This window comes from Cervus elaphus, chromosome 29 (genome assembly GCF_910594005.1).
Source record: "Cervus elaphus chromosome 29, mCerEla1.1, whole genome shotgun sequence".
NCBI classification, from domain to species: domain Eukaryota; kingdom Metazoa; phylum Chordata; class Mammalia; order Artiodactyla; family Cervidae; genus Cervus; species Cervus elaphus.
In genome coordinates, this window is record NC_057843.1 from 25,376,200 (window position 1) to 25,400,888 (window position 24,689).

Genomic DNA, 24,689 nt, shown 5'->3' on the forward strand with positions numbered 1-24,689 from the left:
ATTCTTAGAAGGATACAACTTTCCAAAACTGAATCAGGAAGAAATAGAAAATCTTAACAGACCCATCACAAGCATGGAAATTGAAACTGTAATCAGAAATCTTCCAGCAAACAAAAGCCCAGGACCCGATGGCTTCACAGCTGAATTCTACCAAAAATTTAGAGAAGAGCTAACACCTATCCTACTCAAACTCTCCCAAAAAATTTCAGAGGAAGGTAAACTTCCAAACTCATTCTATGAGGCCACCATCACCCTAATACCAAAACCAGACAAAAGATGCCTCATAAAAAGAAAACTACAGGCCAATATCACTGATGAACATAGATGCAAAAGTCCTTGACAAAATTCTAGCAAACAGAATCCAACAACATATTAAAAAGATCATACATCACGACCAAGTGGCCTTTATCCCAGGGATTTAAGGATTCTTCAATATTTGCAAATCAATCAATGTGATACACCACATTAACAAATTGAAAGATAGAAACCATATGATTATCTCAACAGATACAGTCTTTGAGAAAATTCAACATCCATTTATGATAAAATCCCTCCAGAAAGCAAGAATAGAAGGAACATACCTCAACATAATAAAAGTCATATATGATAAACCCACAGCAAACATTATTCTCAATGGTGAGAAATTGAAACCATTTCCCCTAAACTCAGGAACAGGACAAGGATGCCCACTCTCACCACTACTACTCAACATAGATTTGGAAGTTTTAGCCACAGCAATCAGAGCAGAAAAAGAAATAAAAGGAATCCAGATTGGAAAAGAAGAAGTAAAACTCCCACTGTTTGCAGATGACATGATCCTCTACATAGAAAACCCTAAAAACTCCACCAGGAAATTACTAGAGCTAATCAATGAATATAGTATAGTTGCAGGATATAAAATTAACACACAGAAATCCCTTGCATTCCTATACACTAACAATGAGAAAACAGAAAGAGAAATTAAGGAAACAATTCCATTCACCATTGCAAGGAAAAGAATAAAATACTTAGGAATTAATCTACCTCAAGAAACAAAAGACCTATACATAGAAAACTAGAAAACGTTGATGAAAGAAATCAAAGATGACACAAATAGATGGAGAAATATATCATGTTCATGGATCAGAAGAATCAATATAGTGAAAATACTACCCAAAGCCATCTCTAGATTCAATGCAATCTCTATCAAGCTACCAATGTTATTTTTCAGAGAACTAGAACAAATAATTTCACAATTTGTAGAGAAATACAAAAAACCTCGAACAGTCAAAGCACTCTTGAGAAAGAAGAATGGAACTGGAGGAATCAACCTGCCTGACTTCAGGCTATACTACAAAGCTACAGTCATCAAGACAGCATGGTACTGGCACAAAGACAGAAATATAGATCAATGGAACAAATTAGAAAGCCCAGAGATAAATACACATATCCATGGACACCTTATCTTTGACAAAGGAGGCAAGAATATACAATGGAGAAAAGACAATCTCTTTAACAAGTGGTGCTGGGGAAACTGGTCAACCACTTGTAAAAAAATGAAACTAGAACACTTTCTAACACCATACACCAAAATAAACTCAAAATGGATTAAAGATCTAAATTAAGACCAGAAACTAAAAACCTCCTGGAGGAAAACATAGGCAAAACACTTTCACAGCAGGATCCTCTATGATCCACCTCCCAGAGTAATGGAAATAAAAACAAAAATAAACAAATGGGACCTAATGAAACTTAAAAGCTTTTGCACAACAAAGGAAACTATAAGCAAGGTGAAAAGACAGCCTTCAGAATGGGAGAAAATAATAGCAAATGAAGCAACTGACAAAGAATCTCAAAAATATACAAGCAACTCCTGCAGCTCAATTCCAGAAAAATAAACGACCCTATCAAAAAATGGGCCAAAGAACTAAACAGACATTTCTCCAAAGAAGACATACAGATGACTAACAAACACATGAAGAGATGCTCAACATCACTCATTATCAGAGAAATGCAAATCAAAACCACAATGAGGTACCATCTCACCCCAGTCAGAATGGTTGCTATCCAAAAGTCTACAAGCAATAAATGCTGGAGAGGGTGCAGAGAAAAAGGAATCCTCTTACACTGTTAGTGGAAATGCAAACTAGTACAGTCACTATGTAGAACAGTGTGGAGATTCCTTAAAAAACTGGAAATAGAACTGCCATATGAACCAGCAATCCCACTGCTGGGCATACACGAAGGAAACCAGAATTGAAAGAGACACGTGTAGCCCAATTTTCATCGCAGCACTGTTTACAATAGCCAGGACACGGAAGCAACCTAGATGTCCATCGGCAGATGAATGGATAAGAAAGCTGTGGTACATATACACAATGGAATGTTACTCAGCTATTAAAAAGAATGTATTTGAATCAATTCTAATGAGGTGGATGAAACTGGAGCTTATTATACAGAGCGAAGTAAGTCAGAAACAAAAACACTAATACAGTATACTAATGCATATATATGGAATTTAGAAAGATGGTAATAATGACCCTATATGAGAGACAGCAAAAGAGACACAGATGTAAAGAACAGACTTTTGGACTCTGTGGGAGAAGGCGAGGTTGGGATGATTTGAGAGAACAGCATTGAAACATGTGTATCATATGTGAAATAGATCGCCAATCCAGGTTTGATGCATGAGAAAGGGTGCTCAAGGCTGGTGCACTGGGATGACCCTGAGGGATGGAATGGGGAGGGAGGTGTGAGGGAGGTTCAGGATGGGGAACACATGTACACCCATGGCTGATTCATGTGAATGCATGGCAAAAACCACCACAATATTGTAAAGTAATTAGCGTCCAATTAAAATAAATAAATTAAAAAAAAAAAGAAAATTCTGGCCAAGAAAGCCCTAGAGCAGAATGTTCTTTCCTTCTATGAGTTTCTATTCCACTATTGACATAAAGCACCAAATGTGCCCTTACTTTATGCTGTACAAAGACTGAGTGAGAAAAATGGACACAAGATCAAATGGGAGTTTACTTTAGATTCATCATTAATAACCACATGAAGGATGTTATGAAAGCCATGAACCTTTACAACTTCAGTGATGAGAATCACTGGTTAAGATGGCTTATCACAGTCTACAGCAAAGACAAGAACTTTGCTTCTACGGTCCATGTGTGCTCACTTTGATTTAACCCTACTTTATTGCTGGATAAATCTGTTCAATGCAGTAGTGTCAGCCACAAAACCAATACAGATATCTTCATTGTTAATCTCCAATATATTATAGCCCAGATATAAAATTTTTGAAGAACTACAGAATTTTAGAGCTGGAAGGGATCTTTGAAATCTTAGTTCAACCCTCTTGCTATTTAGGTGCAGAAACTGAAGCCCCCAAAGTTATTAACTTGCCCAGTACCACTTTGTCCTATCTGACCATTATAGCTGATGCCTTTATCTCTTGCTGGAATGCTGCATGTAAGGCATTTCATAGTAATGATGCTGTAGACCATAAAAGTGGATTGTATCCAAGTGAGGACAAAGCCAAATGACTTAGGAAAAGACATTCTCCCTCTAAAACACAGTCTACATCTTCCTACCATTGTCCACTTACTGCAAGCATCCATTAGTACTCATGGAAACTACTGGAATCACTTCTGAACTGGAATGTCCACTTCCAATCTCTTTTGTGCATTCCATCTCTGGAGTGATCCTGCAGCCAAACCTATTTTTTTAATTCCTGAGTACAACTTTATTTTCCCCTCCCTAAAAGTCTCAGTAGTTCCTCTTGGCTCTAAAACTATAATGCTTTATGACATCCAGCATGATCTAGCTCCTGTCTAACTGCACCTTCATTTTTCTTATCTTCTAATGCTTCTCCTTGCAGACTAGTCTCTACACTGACTTTGTTCTTTCCTTGAACACACTACGTTCCTTCATCCTTTAGAGCCTCTGTACTAGCTGGTCCTCCTCTCTGATTCACTCTTCCTCTGATATTACCACAGTTCATTTCTTCCTGTCATTCAAATGTCCATCCCCAAGTGGACTTCCCCAACCTTACAGTCTGTAGTCACCACTGATCATTTAATTCTCTGCAGAGCACTGATCACTACCTGATATTGTTTCCTTTAAATAACTTGTCTCTGGTTTCCTCCATTAGAATGAAAGCTTCAGGAGAATTAGGTTTTGGTCCTATTCATCAATATACCCCAGTCCTGAGAACAATTCTCATGGTCAGTTATTCTTGGAATGAACAACATTTTGTCTCCATGTGCTAAAAAGGCTTTTAATGATTTCAACCATTCCTAAGAAGACAGAAATCCCTGCCCACCCACCTCACCCCTACTTCTGATTGTTCCCTGAGAGTTTTTAGAAAAGATATGGAAATGTGGTTTACCAACTGTAATCTTGCAAGAGTATTTTTTAAGAACAGTACAGTGTTGCAGTGGAGTAATAAAAAATCTCAATAAGAACATTAGAGTGCCATCAGCTACTACAAGCACCTTGGCCTAATAGGATGCTAATTGTGGTCACTATGTCTTAAATCTCAGTTCTAGTGAAGATTAAGGACAGTGATGAAGAAACGGTTTATAAGACACATAGCATTCCTCTCACCACTTTGGAAGTCCATTTTAAACATCTAATTAAGATCAAAGCGTTCAGATTTGAGGTTATTTGAACAAACAGGAAAATGTGATCTAAGGAGAACTTTGAGAGGATCCAGGGACAATCTGAGACCTAGTAACCCACTTAAATGGTCTGGTGGGTTTACACCCACTGTTTATCCTGATGTGATCCTTAGTTGTTTGTTCGTTTGTTTGTTTTTGATTATTTTTGGCCGTGTTGTGTGGCATGTGGCATCCTAGTTCCCCGATCAGGCATTGAACCCACCTGCCCCCCCAACCACTGGAAGTGCACTGTCTTAACTATTGAACTGCCAGAGAAGTCCCTATCCTTAGCTTTTTCTTTCAGAGAAAGCCTTGCCATTTTTCCTAAAAAGAGCAGGGACTGTCCAATGGGAAAAATTGGATGAACTACATCCTTAGGAATGAAAATAGCCTGCTTGGATCAGGTAGAAATGATATAAGAAGGTACCATGACTCCAAGAACCATGTGAATCTCATGGACACTTTAACTTTCTTATATTGATATATTCTGTCTATACAGTGATTAACAATAAAACCTTAAAAGCACATGAGCTGATAATTCAGTTGAGCCAGAAAAACTGGTAATCTAAGGAGATCTTTCCTCTTCCTCAGTTTCGGGGAACAAGAATCCCAAGAAATGCTGTATACAGCAAGTACAAAGAACAGAAATAGAGAGTGAATCTCTGGAGGAGAAGTGGCTCAGAAGAGGCCTAGTAAGCTGTCCAGGGATTAACAAGTGACCTCGGAGGCTTAACTAATAAGCGGTCCTCAAGTTTTTCCAAAACAAGCAACTAAAAGGGGAATATTTAATTGAATTGTTCTGAACTTCTTAGTTTGAAAAAATTGGAATGTGATTATGAAAAAATTCTTTCTTATGAAATTTTTCATTTGTATTTTTGGCAGTGTTGCTTCTGTCATGGCCAAAAGCCAGAAAAAAAGCATTGAATTACTTGAAGACTCTAGGTTCTCATAAAAAATTCAGTGTCAGTTTGATTCTACAAGCTGCAAAGAGTTGGCTCGTGCTATTGATTTTAAGTAATGTTAGGTCAGCCTTAGCCCAGGGAAATGCTCATAATGATAACAAGGAAGTTTTGGGCTGTTTCTGAAGATCTTAAAGGAAAGAGTAGGCAGACATCTGCTCATGATGCTTTAAGCATTCACATCTACTTAGGATAGTCTGGACCCTTACTATTAACCTTAAAGCAAGAAAGAAAAGGAATGGTAGTTAAGGAGTTTTCTTTAAAAACATGTCTGTGTGTTTTTCATATTTTATAATTCATTTAATTAAAAAATGTTTTCATTATGTTTGCTTTTGTGTGTTTTTTTAATTGGAGTACAGTTGATTTACCATTTTGTGTTAGTTTCAGCTGTATAGCAGAATGATTCAGTTATACATACGTACATCACTATTTTTGCAGATTCTTTTATCAGTTCAGTTCAGTCGCTCAGTCGTGTCCGACTCTTTGCGACTCTGTGAATCACAGCACGCCAGGCCTCCCTATCCATCACCAACTCCCGGAGTTCCCTCAAACTCATGCCCATCGAGTCGGTGATGCCATCCAGCCATCTCATCCTCTGTCATCCCCTTCTCCTCCTGCCCCCAATCCCTCCCAGCATCAGGGTCTTTTCCAACTTATAAAATATTGAGTACAGTTTCCTGTGCTATACAGTAGGTCCTCATTGATTGTCTATTTTAAATATAGTAGTGTATCTATATTAACACCCAAACTCCTTATTTATCCCTCCCCATCTCCTCCTTTGGTAACTATAAGTTTGCTTTCTATGTGTGTGCTTTTAAAATGATTTTATATATATATATATATATATATATGTATACATATATATCACCACAATAAAAAGGATCATAAAGAAAACCAATGAGCTATAGCATATTTATACCAAAATTTTTTCATACTGTAACTACAACAAACTGTCAATACCATTTTTAAAAAATGTAACAAAAGTCACCACAGTTATTTGATCTTTTCAATTAATCAGCAGTTGAGTGAGGGGGGTGTGTGTGTGGTGAAGAAGACAATGCTATGGGTTATGTTATATGTCACTAGTGTCTTAAATGGAAATAGAGAAATGAACTAGGCAAAATATTCTATTGAACAATTGCTTCTGCTTCCAATTATCATGCCTTCTAGTCACTTATGTTCCTGGTCAGGCATTTATATAAAATTATACTGTTCACTCATTTCAGTCTTTTTCATCTTATTTGTCTTCTGGCCAGGGGTCACCTCCACTGTCCATCTCGTTTTTTTACAAGAAAAATTTATTGAAGTATAGTTGATTTACAATGTGTTAATTTCAAGCATACAGCAAAGTGAACCAGTTATACATATATCTACTCTTTTTTTAGATCCTTTTCCCATATAGATTATTACAGAGTATTAAGTAGAATTCTCTGTGCTATACAGTAGGTCCTTATTAGTTATCTTATATATAGTCATATGTATATGTTAATCCCCAAATCCTAATTTATTCCTCTACTTCTGTTTTGCCTTTGTTAACTATAAGTTTGCTTTATTCCTGCTTTGTAAATAAGTTCATTTGTACTATTTGGATAAAGAAGATGTGGTACATATACACAGTGAATATTACTTTACCATAAAAGAGAATGAAATGATGCCATCTGCAGTAACATGGATGGACCTAGAGATTACCAAATTAAGTAAAGTAAGTCAGACGGAGAAAGACAAATATTGTATGATATTGATTATAAGTAGACTCCACTGTCCACTTTTTGGGGGCATCTCAGTATTGCCAGACTAAGACCTAACATGCTCTGGACCATGTTCTCTATAAGAACGAGGTCTCTAACCTCAGTCGAACCCACTCTGCTACAACAACGTGGTCTTCAAAAGTTTTCTATATCCTCAATTTGTGTCTGTTTTTAAGAACAGAGTTTATGTCCTTTCCCTATATCAAGATTCCTTCTCTTCTTGTCACCCAGTGTTGGCTTTGGGACCTGTGGCATCAAGTCTACTCTTACCTGCAAATATCATCAAGCTCGCCCTCCAGATCAAACTCATCTCTCAGGGCTCTCTTATTTAAACAAACAAAACAAAAAAGCGCCACATCCTCCCACCCTTCTGTGGCTCTACAAATGATGAAGTGTCTCTGTTAGCACTTTATAAGAACAACAGACCTATAGATTCCACTTCTTTATTAATATGCTTTATGTACGGCCATCTTGATTTCATTCCTGATACACCAGAGTAACTGCTTCTGGCCTGGAGAATTCCATCGACAGAGGAGCCTGGGGTTGCAAAGAATTGGACATGACTGAGTGACTTGCACTTTCACTTTTCTCTCAAACCTCTCAGTGTTCACACTTTTGATAATGACATCCACCATTCTTCTAGAAGACCAGTATTCATTTTGCATTCAACAAATATCTACTGTATGCTTAATATATATATAAGTTCTAGGCACTGGGCATGAAGGAGTGGACAAGGTAAATGAGGCTCTATCTATGCTTAAGGAATTTACATTCCAGAGTCGGGGAACAGAACATAAATAAGTACTCAAATAACACAGGGACTTTCCTGGTGGTCCAGTGGTTAAAAGTCCATCAGCCAACGCAGGAGACATGGGTTTGATTTCTGGTTGGGGAACTAAGATCCCACATTCCTAGGGGCAACTAAGCTCACACACCACAACTAGAGAAGCCCATACTCTGCAAAAAAGAGCTTGCACAGTCAAAAAAAAAAAGCTAAATATGATTGATTGACTATTGCGAGAGTTGGGGCCAAGCAATGGGACAACTATATTAGATAAAGTAGTCAAGGAAACCTCTTTGAAGAGGTGGCATTTGAGCTGAGATCAGAATAAGGAAGATGCCCATCATGCGAACATAAAAAAAAAAAGAACTTCTTTAAGAAAGCGATTCAGAAGCACTAGAGCTCTAAACATGCACGTAAAACATTCCTTTACTCCCACTCCAACTCCTCACTCTAATTAAATCACTTGGGAAGTCTTAGAGAGTGACTTTAATTTTGATCTCTCATATCTATTTCCTTCTGTTTTCAGCCCTCATTACTTCTTGCTCTCCACTTGTTTCGTGTTCCAGTGCATCCCTCATACCATTACAGAATTAAACTTCCCAAAGTAGAACTCAACAATATCCTATTCTCACTCCACAACTTCTGGTGACCCTCCATTAGTCACTGAAGGAATATAAACTTGGAAGCTTAATATTCAAATCTCTTCATGGTGTAACCTTAAAATATCTTTCAATTCTTCTCTTCCATACTGCTAAGCACAGTCCTATTTAAATTCATGTTCAGAATACACCTTCAATATTCCTGTCTCCAAAGTTGCATGTTATTTATCTCCTCCACTTGGACTGGCTGTCATCCCCTCCCACCCAGTCTGGGCCAATCACAGCCTTTCTAGGCTTCTCAGCCCTATGTCAAATCACCTCCTTCTAGAAGGCCCTTCAGATTTCTCTCTGCTTTTAACCCACAAGAACTTAGTCCCTTTCTTTCTACATTTGTCAGCATCTGTCTTCTCTTGCTACATCCCTTACCATAACACAAATGTTTTAAGACAGCGACCACATGCTATTTATCCTTGTAGTAGTTCAGTGCCTCACATACAGTTGGTATTGAACAGTATTTGTTAAACAAATGAATGTATCAAATCTGAGTCTGATGAACTGATGTTTATTTCATGATTCCCAAGCGGTTTCCCTTTTCTCATTTCTCTTTTTGCTTTCAAGAGACCTAGACGTGAAGCCAGAAAGAGAGGAAACACAGTTCTTATTTTTAAATAGTGTAGTTAGTTTCAATCTGGCCAAGTGATTAAAAGTTTGTCTTGAGGAATGTTAAAAATACCTATTTTTTGGTGTATATACTCCATATACCATGAAATAAATAACTCTTTGTGATATACTAATTAGTTGATATCTGCTCAGGATACATGAGACTGCTTAGCATTATTCAGGGCTTAAAAAATACATTATCACAATCATAGAAGTTAATGCTTACCACATTACTGCATGTTCTATATCGGATATTTCTTCCCTCACAGCTCCTGGGGGAGGGGAAAAAAAACAACTCATTACCACCAATGAAAAGCCCCAAATTTCAATGGTTTTCCTAGAAAGTCAATTTCCTCTTTAATACCAGTATAAGAGCCTCTGTTTTCTTTTGAGTATGCCCTTGTAGGAGTTACTATCAAATACTAAATAGAGCAGACCTAAAGAAGCTGTATACTCAGATTGACTTCTCCACTAGACTTGAAACTAAGTATTAAACTTGCTTCAAAAGTTGTCAAAATAAGTACAGCAAGTTCCCTAAATTTGAACCTTCAAGTTGAACACGTGCAAAGATGCGAACGTGAGCTCACACAGCCAATCATGTAAGTTAGTTCACGGGTCTGGTACACATTGTCACATGTGTGACTCCTTTACACATGTGCTTCTGTGTACTTAATTGTATGGTACTGTATAGAGTACAGTGGTACAGTATCTTTATTTCAAGCCCAGGATGTCAGGAAGCATAAAAACAGCAGAGATGTAGCTGGTACTGCTAAGAAGCACCAGGAATTGGAGGCCCAGAGAAAGGATAAAGAGAAACAAGTGGAACAAGAAGTAATTGAAGAACCAGACAGAGTCATGATGGAGTAAATGGCAAAGGGATTTTCTTTATCTGAGGAGGCACTGTTAGTTTTTTGAGGCACAGGACTGGAACATAGAATGATATACAAAGGTTGCAGCAGTCATTCAGAATGCAATCCGGTGCTACTGTGTCATCTATCATGAGAAAAAAACACATCTGAACTACTATCCAGACATCACTGGATTCTTCTTTCAAAAGGATAGACAGAACTGAATCCAGCAAAGAACCAGAACTTGTGCCAACAATGTCAGGCGTGACTGAAATTGTAGCTTTCCCTCCATCTCCTATTACTGACGACACTTCAGCTCCCCTATCTCCCACCTCTTCTCCCTCCTCCAGTCAATAACTCTCCTTGCCTGTTCAGTAGATGCCAGGCCCTGTATTCTACCTGTTGTACTGTACTATTGTACTTTTCAAGGTACTGCACTGTGAAATTAAAAACTTTTTATTTCTTGTGTTTGTTTTTTTATGTATTATGTGCGTGCAAAGTATTATAAACCTTTTATGGTACAGTACTATATAGTCAACTGTGTTAGTTGGGCACTCAAGCTAACTTTGTTTGGCTTGTGAACAAATTGGATTTATGAATGTGCTCTGGGAACAGAACTTACTTATATGTAGGGGACTCTTACTGTACTGATTTGTTGCTGTTTAGTCACTAAGTTGTGTCCAACTCTGCACCACCAAGGACTGTAGCCTGCCAGGCTCCTCTGTCCAAAGGATTTCCCAGGCAAAAACACTGCAGTGGGTTGCTATTTCCTTCTTCAGGGGATCTTTTCAACCCAGGGATCGAACCCACATCTCCTGCATTGACAGGTAAATTCTTTACCAATGAGCCACTAGGGAAGTCTACTGTACTTACAGTGAGTATGTATTTAATCTAATTTTAATGTAAGACTTCCCGAAAAATATTAATGTTAATTATTTCTTAATATCTCAATTATTTCTGATACAAAAGTAAAGACAGATTTAACTAATATGATAAATCTCAGGTCTTGATATGATAAAAATTAGACTTAACATTCGACGTATTTCTTAAAATTACACATTTAAGGATACAAAAAGTCATAATTCTTAGAGCAATAGTTTCAGTGCTAAAGTACATGCTCATTATAGAGGTTTTAGAAACGAAAGATGACTCCAAAGAAAAAAATCCTATACTCCCATTGTTGTCTCATGTAAAGATAATTAGTCTTATTTTGATATATTAATTTCTTTCCAGTTCAGAGGAAATAACAGTACTTCTACAATTTTATAGCCTGCTTTGTTTCCACTTAAAGTTTTTGAAGGTATTTCTCACACTACTAAGTAACTTTTAAAACATCATTTTGAGAGCTACATACTATTCCATCAAGTGGTGTAACTTATAAAATCATTCTTTCATTTCTTGTCATTTAAGTAATTTCCAACATAGAGGTTGATAAATGATAGTGTGATAAATCATGTCCATGTATATTTTATCCAAGTTTCTGACTATGTCTTTAGAAAAGATAAGTTTCTAAAAGTGGAATTATGACACTAAAAGAAATGAACTTTTATAAGGCTCTTGATAAATACAGCCAAATTGTATTCCATAAAGGCTGTACTACTACATACTCCCACCAGCAATACAAGGGAGTTTCCATTTTACTGAACTCTTGTGAACAGAAACAATCAATTTTTGATGAATCATTCAATGATGGCATAAGAACAGCAGTACTCTGCTCTTTTCAAAATAAGTCACACTTTAAAAAAAAAGTAAAATGTAATATGAAATTCTGAGAGAATGAGTATACTAATAATAAATAACTATGGAATTGCAGGTACATTTCTGAGGTTTTTTTGTACATTAGAACCCTAAGAGACAGGGTACTATTATCGGATCCATTTTATGGATAAGACCATGGAGCTGAAGTAACTTGCCAAAATCACACAACTAGTAAACAGTAGAGCTGAGATTTGAAACTGAGCCATTCAAAGCTTACACACATAACTGTGATGCCCCACTGTTCCAATTTACTTGTTTGTTCAACACACATCTACTGAACTTCTGAGGTGGGCAGTGCATTTACCTCTGGGAATACAAAGAAGAATGAGTATGACTTAGTCTTCACTGTTAAGAAAATTACTCATACAATTCTGACTTGGTGTAAGAAATGCTAGATAGTATTTGTGTTAGGTCTTCAGAACACTATCAGAAAAGAAAATGTCATCTAAAAATATGATTGCTGTTGTTCAGTTGCTCAGTTGTGTCCGACTCTTTGCAACTCCATAGACTGCAGCACTCCAGGTTTCCTTGTCCTTCATCATCTCCCAGAGTCTGCTCAAACTCATGTCCATTGAGTCAGTGATGCCATCCAACCACCTCATTCTGTGTAGTCCCCTTCTCCTCCTGCATTCTCTCTTTCCCAGCATCAGAGTCTTTTCCAATGAGTCAGCCCTTTGCAACAGGGGGCCAAAGTATTGGAGCTTCAGCTTCAGCATCAGTCCTTCCAATGAATTTTCAAAGTTGATTTCCTTTAGGATTGACTGGTTTGATCTCCTTGCAGTCCAAGGAATTCACAAGAGTCTTCTCCAGCACAGGAGTCTTCTCCAGTTGAAAGCATCAACTCTTTGGCACTCAGCCTTTGGGTAAAATACAATTACCCAAAGGCTATCTTAGACAGATAGAAAGGTCCTAGGCTTGAAGACTTGACTATAGCCAGACTGACTATATTAATATGCACTCAACAACAGAATGGGACCAAGGAAAGACAAGGCTGGCCAGAACCATAGAAAAAAGGAGAATGAAAGAGATACTAGGTTGTCAGTGCCCTGCCCAACAACGGCCCAGGCTAATGTCCAATGATCCTCCTGATCCCCTTGGCCAGGCTGTTGCCATCACAGCACAGATGCCTTATTCCAACCTACCTGATGCCAGTGAGTTTTTTGCTTATTCCAGAAACATCCCTCATTATAATACTATGTTGATTAAGCCATTTGCCAAAGCAGTCTTTTTTTATATGACTGCTAAGAGGCAGAGGGGCTGGTTATGCTGCAATGGGTACGATTCATGTTATGGACATGTAAGTAAATAAATCATTTTCATTGTAAGTGATTAAATTAGCATTTTAATTAAATATTAATCTCACAGGCCAAGTCACTGTGAGTCTACCTCCAAGAGAAGGATCTGTTCTTTGTGTGATTGCTAAAAATATATCAGGTTTCTGAGTTTAAAAAGATGAGAGCTAGGCTCCAGCTTATGATAAATTTTATATGGTAATTAATTCTGTGACCTGGAGGTCTTTAGTAGCATGCCATGTAGACATCAGTGTTGGCTGAATGTGGTATGTTTTTTGATTTTGAAATTCCTGGAGCATATGTGACACAGTGTAGTGGTCAAAAGTAACCACTGTGAAAGCAGAGTCTCCTTTCTGAAGTCCTGCCCCTATTCCTTAGTTTCTATACCTCAGTTTTGTCATCTTTAAAATGGAATAATAGTACTCATCTCCTGGGATTATTATGAGGAGTAACCAAGTTAATATTTGTGAAGCAGTTCAAACAGTGCTTCACATATAGAAGCATTATGTAGACATTTAACAAAGTAATTGTGTAAAAGATGTAAAAATATAATATATATTAAAAGAGATGAAAGATATGTGGAGAAGAAACCATAGGCAAAGATGCAGAGGAATGAAAAGATATGGTGTGTTTCTATATTTTCCAAGCAGTTATGGAGTTTTGGGTGTATACAGGGAATTGCAGGAGATAAAAATGCCTTCTAGCCATGAACTTTGCAGTAGGTAAAGGGGACCCACGGAGGCAGTTAAAACAAGGAGATCCAATGATGATTTCTTGCTTGTGAAATCTGGCATTAATCATGAAGACTTTAAAATGCTATGTTTTTCACCCTCCTTTTATTTTCCTAACCTTATCTCCCTGAAAGGAATAATGGAAACACATCTGAACTAGGAGTTTGATGATGTGAGTCATAAATTTTGCTCCTTCCCTTGCATAAGTCTCTCAGACCCTCAGGTTTTGCTTCCTCATCTGTCAGCTAGATATCACTGGATCTGGAAATGGCCCTGCCTAAAGTTGTGATGCTTTTGAACTGTGGTGTTGGAGAAGACTCTTGAGAGTCCCTTGGACTGCAAGGATATCAAACCAGTCCATCCTAAAGGGGGAAATCAGTCCTGAATATTCACTGGAAGGACTGATACTGAAACTGAAACTTCAATACTTTGGCCACCTGATGTGAAGAACTGACTCATTTGAAAAGACCCTGATGCTGGGAAAGATTGAAGGCAAGAGGAGAAGGGGACGACAGAGGATGAGATGGTTGGATGGCATCACCGACTCGATGGACATGAGTGAGCAAGCTCCGGGAGTTGGTGATGGATAAGGAAGTCTGGTACGCTGCAGTCCATGGGGTAACAGAGTCAGATGTGACTGAGCAGCCAAACTGGCTGAAAGCTGTGATCACCGAGATAACTCACACAAGCTGTATTCAAATACCAAGGGGTTATTATAGAGGTAATGCTTACAAAAATAAAACAAAACCCCACCAAAAAGCAGAAAAATACCTACTTCAATACTTTAAATCAGCCTTTTCCTAGATATTTTAAAGTATGAATACCTATGCATGTTTCAAAAGCATCCTTGAGATAGAATGAGATTATGGTACTAAGTGAAGTAAATCAGATAAAGACAAATATATGATAGCACTTATATGTAGAATCTAAAAATTACAAAACATAACATACTCACAAACACAGAAAACACACTGATGAGTATCAAAGGGGAAAGGCAGAGGGAAGGTAAATTAGGAATACGGGGTCAACAGATATACACTACTATATATAAAATAAACAAGGATTTACTGTATAGCACAGGGAACTATATTCAGTGTCTTCTAATAACCTATAATGGAAACGAATCTGAAAAGCATCTGTATCTACACCTCTCTCTCTCTCTCTCATATATATATATATATCTGAATGCCTTGCTGTACACCGAAACTAACACAATATTGTAAATCAACTATAGTTCAATAATTTTTAAAAAAGCATACTTAGATAATAGGAGATACAAGTATACAATGTAAAAGACTGAATTAAATGTTTTTCATTTAGCAAATGCAAAACAAAAACAAAGACAGTAAATAAAACACTTGCCATCATTTCTAAAGAACATCCTGCAATTATCTAACACCTAAAAATGATTTGCAAATAATTTAATTCTGCTGCTAAATTAAGTCTTCCTTTTACTGTATCGTATTACTTTTTGAGTGAGAGATTATTTGAGTGAAATATGATATTAAACCCTGGAGAAGAAAATGGCAACCCACTCCATTATTTTTGCCTAGGAAACCCCATGAACAGAGGAGCCTGGTGGGCTACAGGTCATCGGGTCACAGAGTCGGACACGACTAAGAGACTAAACAACAATGATATTTAAGCAGTAATATTTGAGTTTGGAAAAGTCTTTATTATTAAAAGACATTACCAAATTGTGGACAATAATATTAATACTAACCTCTACTATATGTATACTGAGTGCTATAGATATCTGGTTCAGTATTAGGTATTCTGTGCACATTATTTCTACCTCTTCCATCAACTGGAAGGTTTTATCCCTCCCACTTAATAGGTGAGAAAACTGAGACTGAGAAAGGCTAGGAGGCTGAAAATCACATATATAAAAAGAGAGAAGTAGGGATTGGAACTCAGGTTTGCGTAATGCCAAAGTATACAAAACAATAATTAATACAAAAGGAACAAGATATACTTAAGATGTGTAAAATACTAACAGTAAATCAAATCTGGGAGGCTGAGCTGAGGAGTTCACTGCATCTTATTCTCCACATCAGTATATCATCTGCTTCTCAATTCTGAGAAATCCAGAGAGTAAATGACACCTAGATACACTCTGTACATTTGGAATATCTCTAAGAGAACCACACTCCTCAGTAAAATGTAGTGTGAAAGAACTTTAGTGAAAAAAACTTGCAGTTTTTAAAAGTTCAAGTTTATTAAATTTGAATACAAATTTTACTTAAGTAACAAAGTGACTATTTCACCACAAGGATTTTAATTCTTGCCAAGCATGAATTTCTTCATCCAAGGCATTTATCTGGGCACAAAAGCCTCATGTGAGAATTATGCAGTAAAAAATATTTTCTTCCCTTTTAAAACTTCTTTAAAAAATAGTCTGTTAATATAAAACAGCTGAATGATTTTCTTCACATTTTAACAAAATAAAATTCACCTCTGGAAAGGAAAACAAGCATTAGAAATTTCAGTCCAAAATGGTTTCCGAGGAAAGTTATAGGCCATCAATAACAAATGATTTAAGTAAATATGCCTGCTCAATGCAAACTATGAAATAGTTACAGGACTGTATTTAGTGAGTTAAGTATTAGACCAATTAATGAATCAGAAACTGGTTCAAGTATAAAAGAACAAAATATAAAAAATGTATATTTTGAAACCAAATTTGAACAGAGATTTCCTTATTGATATCAGCACTTCACTCCTAACCAGTCATTTATTAATTTTGACTTAAGTTCCTTTTCTCAATTACAAGCTATTACTTATGAATTATTCAAACTTTAATTCACTTATAACGAGATTAGTATAGGCTTGAAGAATACTTTATTGGTCTCCAATTAACACATAACAAACCATCCAAACTCTTCCAATACTTAAAATCCTGATGTTATCCTAGTTTCAATTACCGTAATTTAACAATCTTAGAAGAGATGACTTCCCATAGAAAATTAAAAAGCTCCCTTTCTAGGCTTTAGCCATCTGTTGGCTTTTTTTGTCCCTGCTTTCTTAAGTCTTTAAAAGAGGAAGTTATATTTGATTTATCTCTCATTAAGAATTTAAAAAATCTGATAAAATACATCTATTTAAATTACAAACTCTTCTCATCTCTTCTCTAAGCAAACAGATTCTTCTGGTGAAATAACCAGACTCATCCTTGGTGTTAGTGTATCATTTCAGGAAAATCTGGTAATTATGTACTTTCAATACCAGAGTTCTTAAGGACAATAACACTTATATTAGGCTCGTGAAGCTTTGCCTTTGATTACCTAAAACCAAAGAGCGCCGTTAAGTAAGAACAGGTTACTGTATTTCTCTGAATACCTCCTGCCTTTCAAATATGGACTCATGGGCAAAGAATTTTGAAATAAGAGCGTTCATCTGCTTATCTCTCTCTCTTTTTTAATCATCCAAAAGGAAACTATGTGCTCTTTACAAGAAAACAGGCCTAAAACCATGTCAGCAACTCACGCCAGGACAACTCTGGGTCCTTTAGATTTGTGGGGCCGAAATGACCCTGATTTGGAGAAGACCAACAGTTTGACAGCCCCAGCCAGGGCTTCATGGAGTACTAGAGCACTGCTTTCCTCCTTCACTTCAAGTGAAACTTGCAGTGTTCACGGGAGCCAGAGAGCAGGAACGGGTCACCTAGGAGCCAGTTAAAATACTTCTCCATTTCTGGGGCTTTTTACAAAGACCTCAAGAGGAATAACAAATTCTGAGAACACCCAGGAGAACCAAGTGCAAATGCACTGTTGGGCTGCTCCTCGAGTTCCATAGACACGTTATCATAAGTGTTTCTTTTGGGAATTGACACTTGACACCAATGAACTTGACCATTAAAAAAGAAGTTATATGAACCTGTGGACACTGTGTGTAATGCTATCCTCAGAAGCTCACTGTCCTAATCCATGGGTCAAGCTGGATGCAGAAAACCTAGGGACTAGAACTGGAGGTGCATGCACTGCAGAGGGTTAGCAGTGGTCTTGCTTTGCACGAGGGAGAAAAGGAGTTAGAAGGCATGCCATCCCCGTGACTCTCCTAAGTCTCAAGTTCTCATTTTCCCCTTAGATCTCTCTGTCTCACTCTTGTGCTTAAAAAAGTCATTCTTTAATGTTCTGTGTTTTATTCTATGTTTAAAACAGAATATCCTTCATGAGAATCAAAATGAGCCTTGTTTATGTAGAAACTTAATTTGTGTGACACTTGGTCCAAATAGGAGTCAATTCAACACTGTCCTTTCTTCAAAAAGTATCTACATAAAAACAGAGAGTAGAATGGGGGTTACCAGGATCCTGGAGGTGGAGAAGTTGGAGAGATGTCTTTTAAGGGAATGAACTTGCAACTAGTAGATAAATGAGTCCTAGAGATCTAAAGAACAGCTTAGTGATGATAGACAAGTCTGTATTATAAACTTCAGAACTGCTGACAGACTAGATCTTAATTGTTTCCAATATAAAAAAGCAACAATAATTTATGTGACATGATAGAAAACATTAACAATCATAGTGCAATGTATCACGGGTTAAATCAACTTGTGTACCTTAAACTTGTACAACATTTTATGTCAATTATACCCAATAAAAAGTATCTATAGATGACTATCTTATATTGTATATTCATGATATACGATATCTCAAAATAACAGAAATGTTCTAGTATGCATCCTTAGTGGTTTATCAATATTAATAGAAGTATTTTTAACAAACATTAATGAATGTTTATTGACTCTGAATATGAATCCTCTTCTATGCACCCAACCCCCTCAGCCATGTGCTCCCAGACAACCACCTTTGTCTAATAATAAGAAATTCACTTACAAGAGTATCCATAACAAATAATGTTTAATCTGGTAACATCTGCCTATGAAAAACTGATCTTAAATATTAAAAAAAAAGTGTCTGACCTTCTTCCTAGCAAACTTCATTTTCACCCCTCCCATTTAAGGTTAAAGCTCCTTCATCAGACAAAGCCACCAAAATTCTAGGAGTAATGTATTCTCAACACACACACAGACTCCTGTGGAAAAGGGCCTTTGAAACAAGGAGACAGAGGTCTTTGGTGCTATGAGACATACAAATGCAAACATAAAAAACATCTCCCCTATTAAGCACTCAGTTGAAACGTCCCTGAATCCCGAGAAGGATGTCATTGTTTTGCACTGCCTCCTGCATGTGATATATCACGTAGCTCAAACAGATCAGTGCTAAGGGAGAGATTTTTATTTTTTATTTTTTTCTGGCTAGCTAGATATGCAAGCCAAATTATTATGACAACTTGATAAATGCAGCTTTTGAAAATGCTTTCTGTTGTAATAATACAACAAACAACAAGGAGGCATGCAGCCAGGCATCATCCATCAGGTGAGCTGGCTGGGAACAGACATGGCCCTGGTGTCATACCAGCTCTTCTCCATCTGCCAGGAACTCTGATGTGGCCTAAAGAACCAAAAGAGGAGTGCGCCCGAAAGCTGCATTTGGAAAACAATTTTAAACTGAAGAGGGGGTAATGGAATCTCACCCTGAAAAACAGTGCCATAAGATTGAGTCCTCGATGTGAAAGTGTTTCTTTGGCATAGGTAATGTATTTTTGTAACCTTAGTTTTACAATTCAACACTTCTGCTCTATGCTAATCTTTCATTATAAAAACGTTCTGAAGGCTCTGCCAGCTTGGAAACTCTGATTTATGCATACAGAGACAGTTACTATAACTTCATGTGCAGACTGAATTCAATATAAATGGAAACCATGTAGGTTTAGGGAAAACAGTCTAAGATGACATCTCTGGATATTTGCTCTTCTCTTGACCCCAGGGAAGTAAGGAAAGTGTCTTTATACTTTTACAGATTCTTGAGCAGCAGCTCAGAGTCTGCAAAGCTGTTCAATTAAAAGTCAGACCCATGAGGATATTATAGACTGAATTTTGGAGTTTGTCCTGTGAGTTTACAACTGGTTTATTCGCTATTATAAGTGTTTGGTATGTTCTAAATTACGACTAGAAAAACAAGTGCCAACTTTTTCCCCCAAACAAGTATGATTTTACATATCTCTGCCTGGTCTTCAAAGGCAGACATGCTACAACAAAGCATCAAGTTCTCACAAATATGGGCTAGGGTTATGAAAGTGAGGAGTGTGCTCATGTAATCAAAAGAGAAGAACACAAGAACAATGACACTGGAAACCACAGTGATCATGCCCAGCTTCTAATGAAACCAGAAACTGCTCCAAGTAGACTGCACAGATAATCTAATGAGACAATATACAGCACACCATCTCAAAGTGAAGATGAGCCCCTGTGCAAGATGCTCGGGTTCACGAGCTTTGGTAGAATGCTTTCTGATTCATAGTCACTTCACACATTTATTGAGCATCCAATGGGAACCAGTACTAAGCTGAGCATCGTGAAAGGTACAACAATGAGCACTCCCCTGACCCTTCTCAAAGCTATAATTTATTAGCCTTCAACTAATAAAAAAAAAAAAAAAAAAAGAAGTCCATGAGTCCAAATAGAACACATATCGGTACAATGTAGGATCAGCAACTAATGGGCATGGTCGGGAAACTAAATACGGAGAAACATAGAGGGACCAATTGATGAGAGACAGAAGTAAGCTATGAAGGTGATGTCTTAGGAGGGGTGTCATTATGGGCCATTTGAGTCCCAAGAGGGTGATGGGAGAAGGGAGAATTCAAGAAACAGCCTTGGCCTGAGAGCCACAACTACTGAGCCCACGTGCCACAACTACTGAAGTCCACGCTCCACACACAGCCTGCGCTCCACAACAACAGAAGCTGCCACCATGAGAAGACCTTGCACCAAAACTAGAGAGAAGCCCCGACTTACTGCAACTCACTGCAAGAGAAAGCCCTTTCACAGCAGTAAAGACCCAGCACAGCCAAAAATTATTTAATCAATTAATTAAAAAATTAAACAGCCTTCCCTCCCTACTCTAGCTTCTCAAAATATGGCAGTAGGTTTCTGGCCCCCACAGTCAATTCAGTCAATTCATTCAGTCTTGACTGAGAACCTATAGCTTTATAGGAAGCTATAAAGGAAAGCCAAGATACCACCTGTGCCCATGGTGCTCATAGTTTAGTGGAGGACAGGGTCTTATACATAGCTATAACGCAAGTCAAGCTATGTAAAAGCCACTAAAAATGGTGAAAACAATGCCTTAGAAATACAGCAAAGTGAGACTGGGGGGCCACTGCTGGAAGTAACTTTAAACAACTGAGGGCTTGTGGGCAGGGGCAGCGGGAGGCGTTTAAGAAGAGGGCTCATCAGAAGAGGCACAGAGTTGGTAGCGTGGCCCCCAGTTGAAAGGATCAGGACACAGATCTGCAGCCACCCAGGATGCTTGTCACTTTCGGAAAACAATTTTTTTTTAAATGTATTTTTGCCTATTTGTTTTTCTGCTTTGTAGTTTATTTGTGTGATCTCTGAGCCCCAGTGCCCAGTGAAGCATGTTAGCACTCCACAAGCTTTTTTTGAAAAATGGAATGAAGGAGGCAGAGAAGGAGAGGGAGGGAAGGAAGAGAGGAGAGAGGGAAGAAAGGAAGGAACAGAGGAAAGAAGGAAGGAGAGAGGAAGGAAGGAAGGTAAGGGATGAAGGTGTAGAACAGAAGGAAATGCTATACAGATAATTTCAGGTCACAAAGAAATTTTGGCCTCATGTTTGATCTAATTCTTGACCGTGAAACCCAATTAAAATCTTTCTAAAATAAAGATGAAAAGTTTAAAATGAAATTAAATAGCTACCAAAGGAAAGAAACTCTGGCTCTTTTCTACAGACATGTTTACTTTCACATATTTACTCAAAGTTGTATTTGTCTCTGCAATGCATTTGTCCCCTTGGAAAGAGGGCAAGGGGTGGGGGCTGAGGGACTGCTGAATTTGGCTTGAGATCCACCAGCAGGAAGGACGTGCACTTTATAATACACACACACATGCCATAAGGTTTGCAAATGATCTTACACTTGCTCAGTAGCCAAAAGAGGCAAAGAATGAGAATAAAAACAAATGTGTTTTAGCAACATCAAGTCCAACATTTCCATCTTTCCCATGAGGAAAATGTATATTATGAAACTCTAGGACTCTCACAACCTCACCCCATACAACCCTGGAGCTGGGAATTTATGAATTATTTTGGCTAGAGACAAAAGTTCTTCAATCCGCCCATATCACCCAGATGTCTGATGCAAAATGAGAGCCTGGAGAATCACAACATTTTTCTTGAAAACTATTCATATTCAGAGCAGTTTTTACTCCTCTTCGTGTCTTACAGCAAAGTGGGTCACATATTTGATGTGGAGTTGAAAGGCACCTTAGACATTCTTTCAGTATAAATATGTATTGAACACCTAATCTGTTCCAAGCACTGCCCACATGACATGATAGTGTGTGTGTGCTAAGTCGCTTCAGTCGTGTCTGACTCTGTGCAACCCCATGGACTGTAGCCTGCCAGGCTCCTCTGTCCATGAGATTCTCTAGGTCAAGAATACTTGAGTGGGTCACTGTGCCCTCCTCCAGGGGATCTTCCTGACCCAGGTCTCTTAGATCTACCTGCATTGGCAGGCAGGTTCTTTACCACCAGTATCACCTGGGAAGCTCAAGACATCATCGATGAGCCACTAAATCCCACATCCAACGTCATACAGCTAGAAAAAAGTAGGGCCGAGAGTCACAATTAGTAGTTTGATAAAAGAATAAAAAGGATAATTCACAAAATAGGATAAAGCTTCTAACAAAGACAATGTCAATGAAATACATTGTTTTTTTTTTGTTTGTTTTTTTCAAGATCCAGGTTTCCAAGTAGTTGACTGCTTCCCATAGGAAACGATCTCTTATCTTGACTACTTAGTCCCACTCCAAAGGCAAGGTAGAGGCTGGCTCTTAAGCTATTTGAACTTGGCATATGTAGTTATGGGCTTCGGCTGATGATCACACATAAATATGATGCTATTTATTGTTTTATACTTATTTTTCCTGTCTCGAGGTAAATAATTCATTCCCCAGTGTATGTAACTCTGATATCTCCCTTTGTTTCTCTTTTGCTCTTAATATCTGGTACCCCCTTTACTTTATTTAAAAAAAATTTTTTTTTATTTTTTCATTTATTTTTATTAGTTGAAGGCTAATTACTTTACAATATTGTAGTGGTTTATGCCATACATTGACACGAATCAGCCATGGATTTACATGTGTTCCCCTTCCCGATCCCCCTTCCCGCCTCCCTCCCCATCCCATCCCTCTGGGTCTTCCCAGTGCACCAGCCCTGAGCACTTGTCTCATGCATACAACCTGGGCTGGTGATCTGTTTCACCCTTGATAGTATACTTGTTTCAATGCTATTCTCTCAGAACATCCCACCCTCGCCTTCTCCCACAGAGTCCCAGAGTCTGTTCTGTACATCTGTGTCTCTTTTTCTGTTTTGCATATAGGGTTATCGTTACCATCTTTTTAACTTCCATATATATGCGTTAGTATACTGTATCAGTCTTTATCTTTCTGGCTTACTTCACTCTGTATAATGGGCTCCAGTTTCATCCATCTCATTAGAACTGAGTCAAATGAATTCCTTTTAATGGCTGAGTAATATTCCATGGTGTATATGTACCACAGCTTCCTTATCCATTCATCTGCTGATGGGCATCTAGGTTGCTTCCATGTCCTGGCTATTATAAACAGTGCTGCGATGAACACTGGGGTGCATGTGTCTCTTTCAGATCTGGTTTCCTCAGTGTGTATGCCCAGGAGTGGGATTGCTGGGTCATATGTGGTGCCCCCTTTTCTTTAAATCTCTCTCACAAGCACATAAATAAACACACACCCACACCCACACACACACACACCCTTTCTTTCCTCTATTCCCCTCCCCCCACACTCTGGTTGAAACGGAGCAAAACAGGTAAACTCCCCTTTTCTGTTGTACAAACTGGGCTCAAACAGAGGAAACAGAATTAAGGAAGTCTTTGGTGGGGGACAGGGATAATGACAGATGCTGAACTGAAGGTGGAAAGTTAAACTCTATGATTGAGAAGTTTAATGAGTCTATAGGCAGGGAAGGAATAGACACAAAGATGTAGTGAACGAACCTGTGGACATGGGTGGGGGAAGGAGAGGGTGGGGCTAATCGAGAGAGCAGCAATGACAAATATACACGACCATGTATACAACAGACAGCTAGTGGGAAGCGGATGTATTAACACGGGGAGCTCAGCTCAGCACTCTGTGACTAGAGGGCTGAGATACAGTTGGGTGGGAGGCAGACACAAGATGGAGGGGATATAGGTATACCTAGAGCTGATTCATGTTGTTGGACAGGAGAAACTAACACTACATTGCAAAGCAATTATACTCCAATTAAAAATAAATTTTAAAAATTTGCTGAAAGAAATTTTAACAAAATTGAGTCTGAAAAGCTGATCTCAGAGAATTTGCATAAATCATGCCAGTTACTGGGCATTAACTTAGTTATTCACTAAAAACCTGGAGGCTTACAGAATCATACCCATAGGCTGAATAATGGAATGGAAACATTTTTGAGAAAATACTAAGTCTATTCACCACTCTGGGCAAGGTTGATATTGAGAGGGTGGTGGTTTTAGTCGCTAAGTAGTGTCTGATTCTTTTGCAGCCGTGCCGGGCTGCT

The 24,689-nt window shown here is 38.0% G+C and overlaps 1 protein-coding gene across 4 annotated transcripts in view; it reads right to left on the bottom strand.

Annotated features, from left to right (window-relative positions):
• Positions 1–24,689, bottom strand: part of ADAMTSL1 (ADAMTS like 1) — a 1,078,174-nt gene that overhangs the window by 420,783 nt on the left and 632,702 nt on the right. For all 4 annotated transcript variants that reach the window (XM_043891080.1, XM_043891079.1, XM_043891082.1 and 1 more), the window contains one exon: positions 9,620–9,665. In XM_043891080.1, coding sequence (XP_043747015.1) covers positions 9,620–9,665 — 46 coding nt within the window. The remainder of the gene's footprint in view (positions 1–9,619; positions 9,666–24,689) is intronic.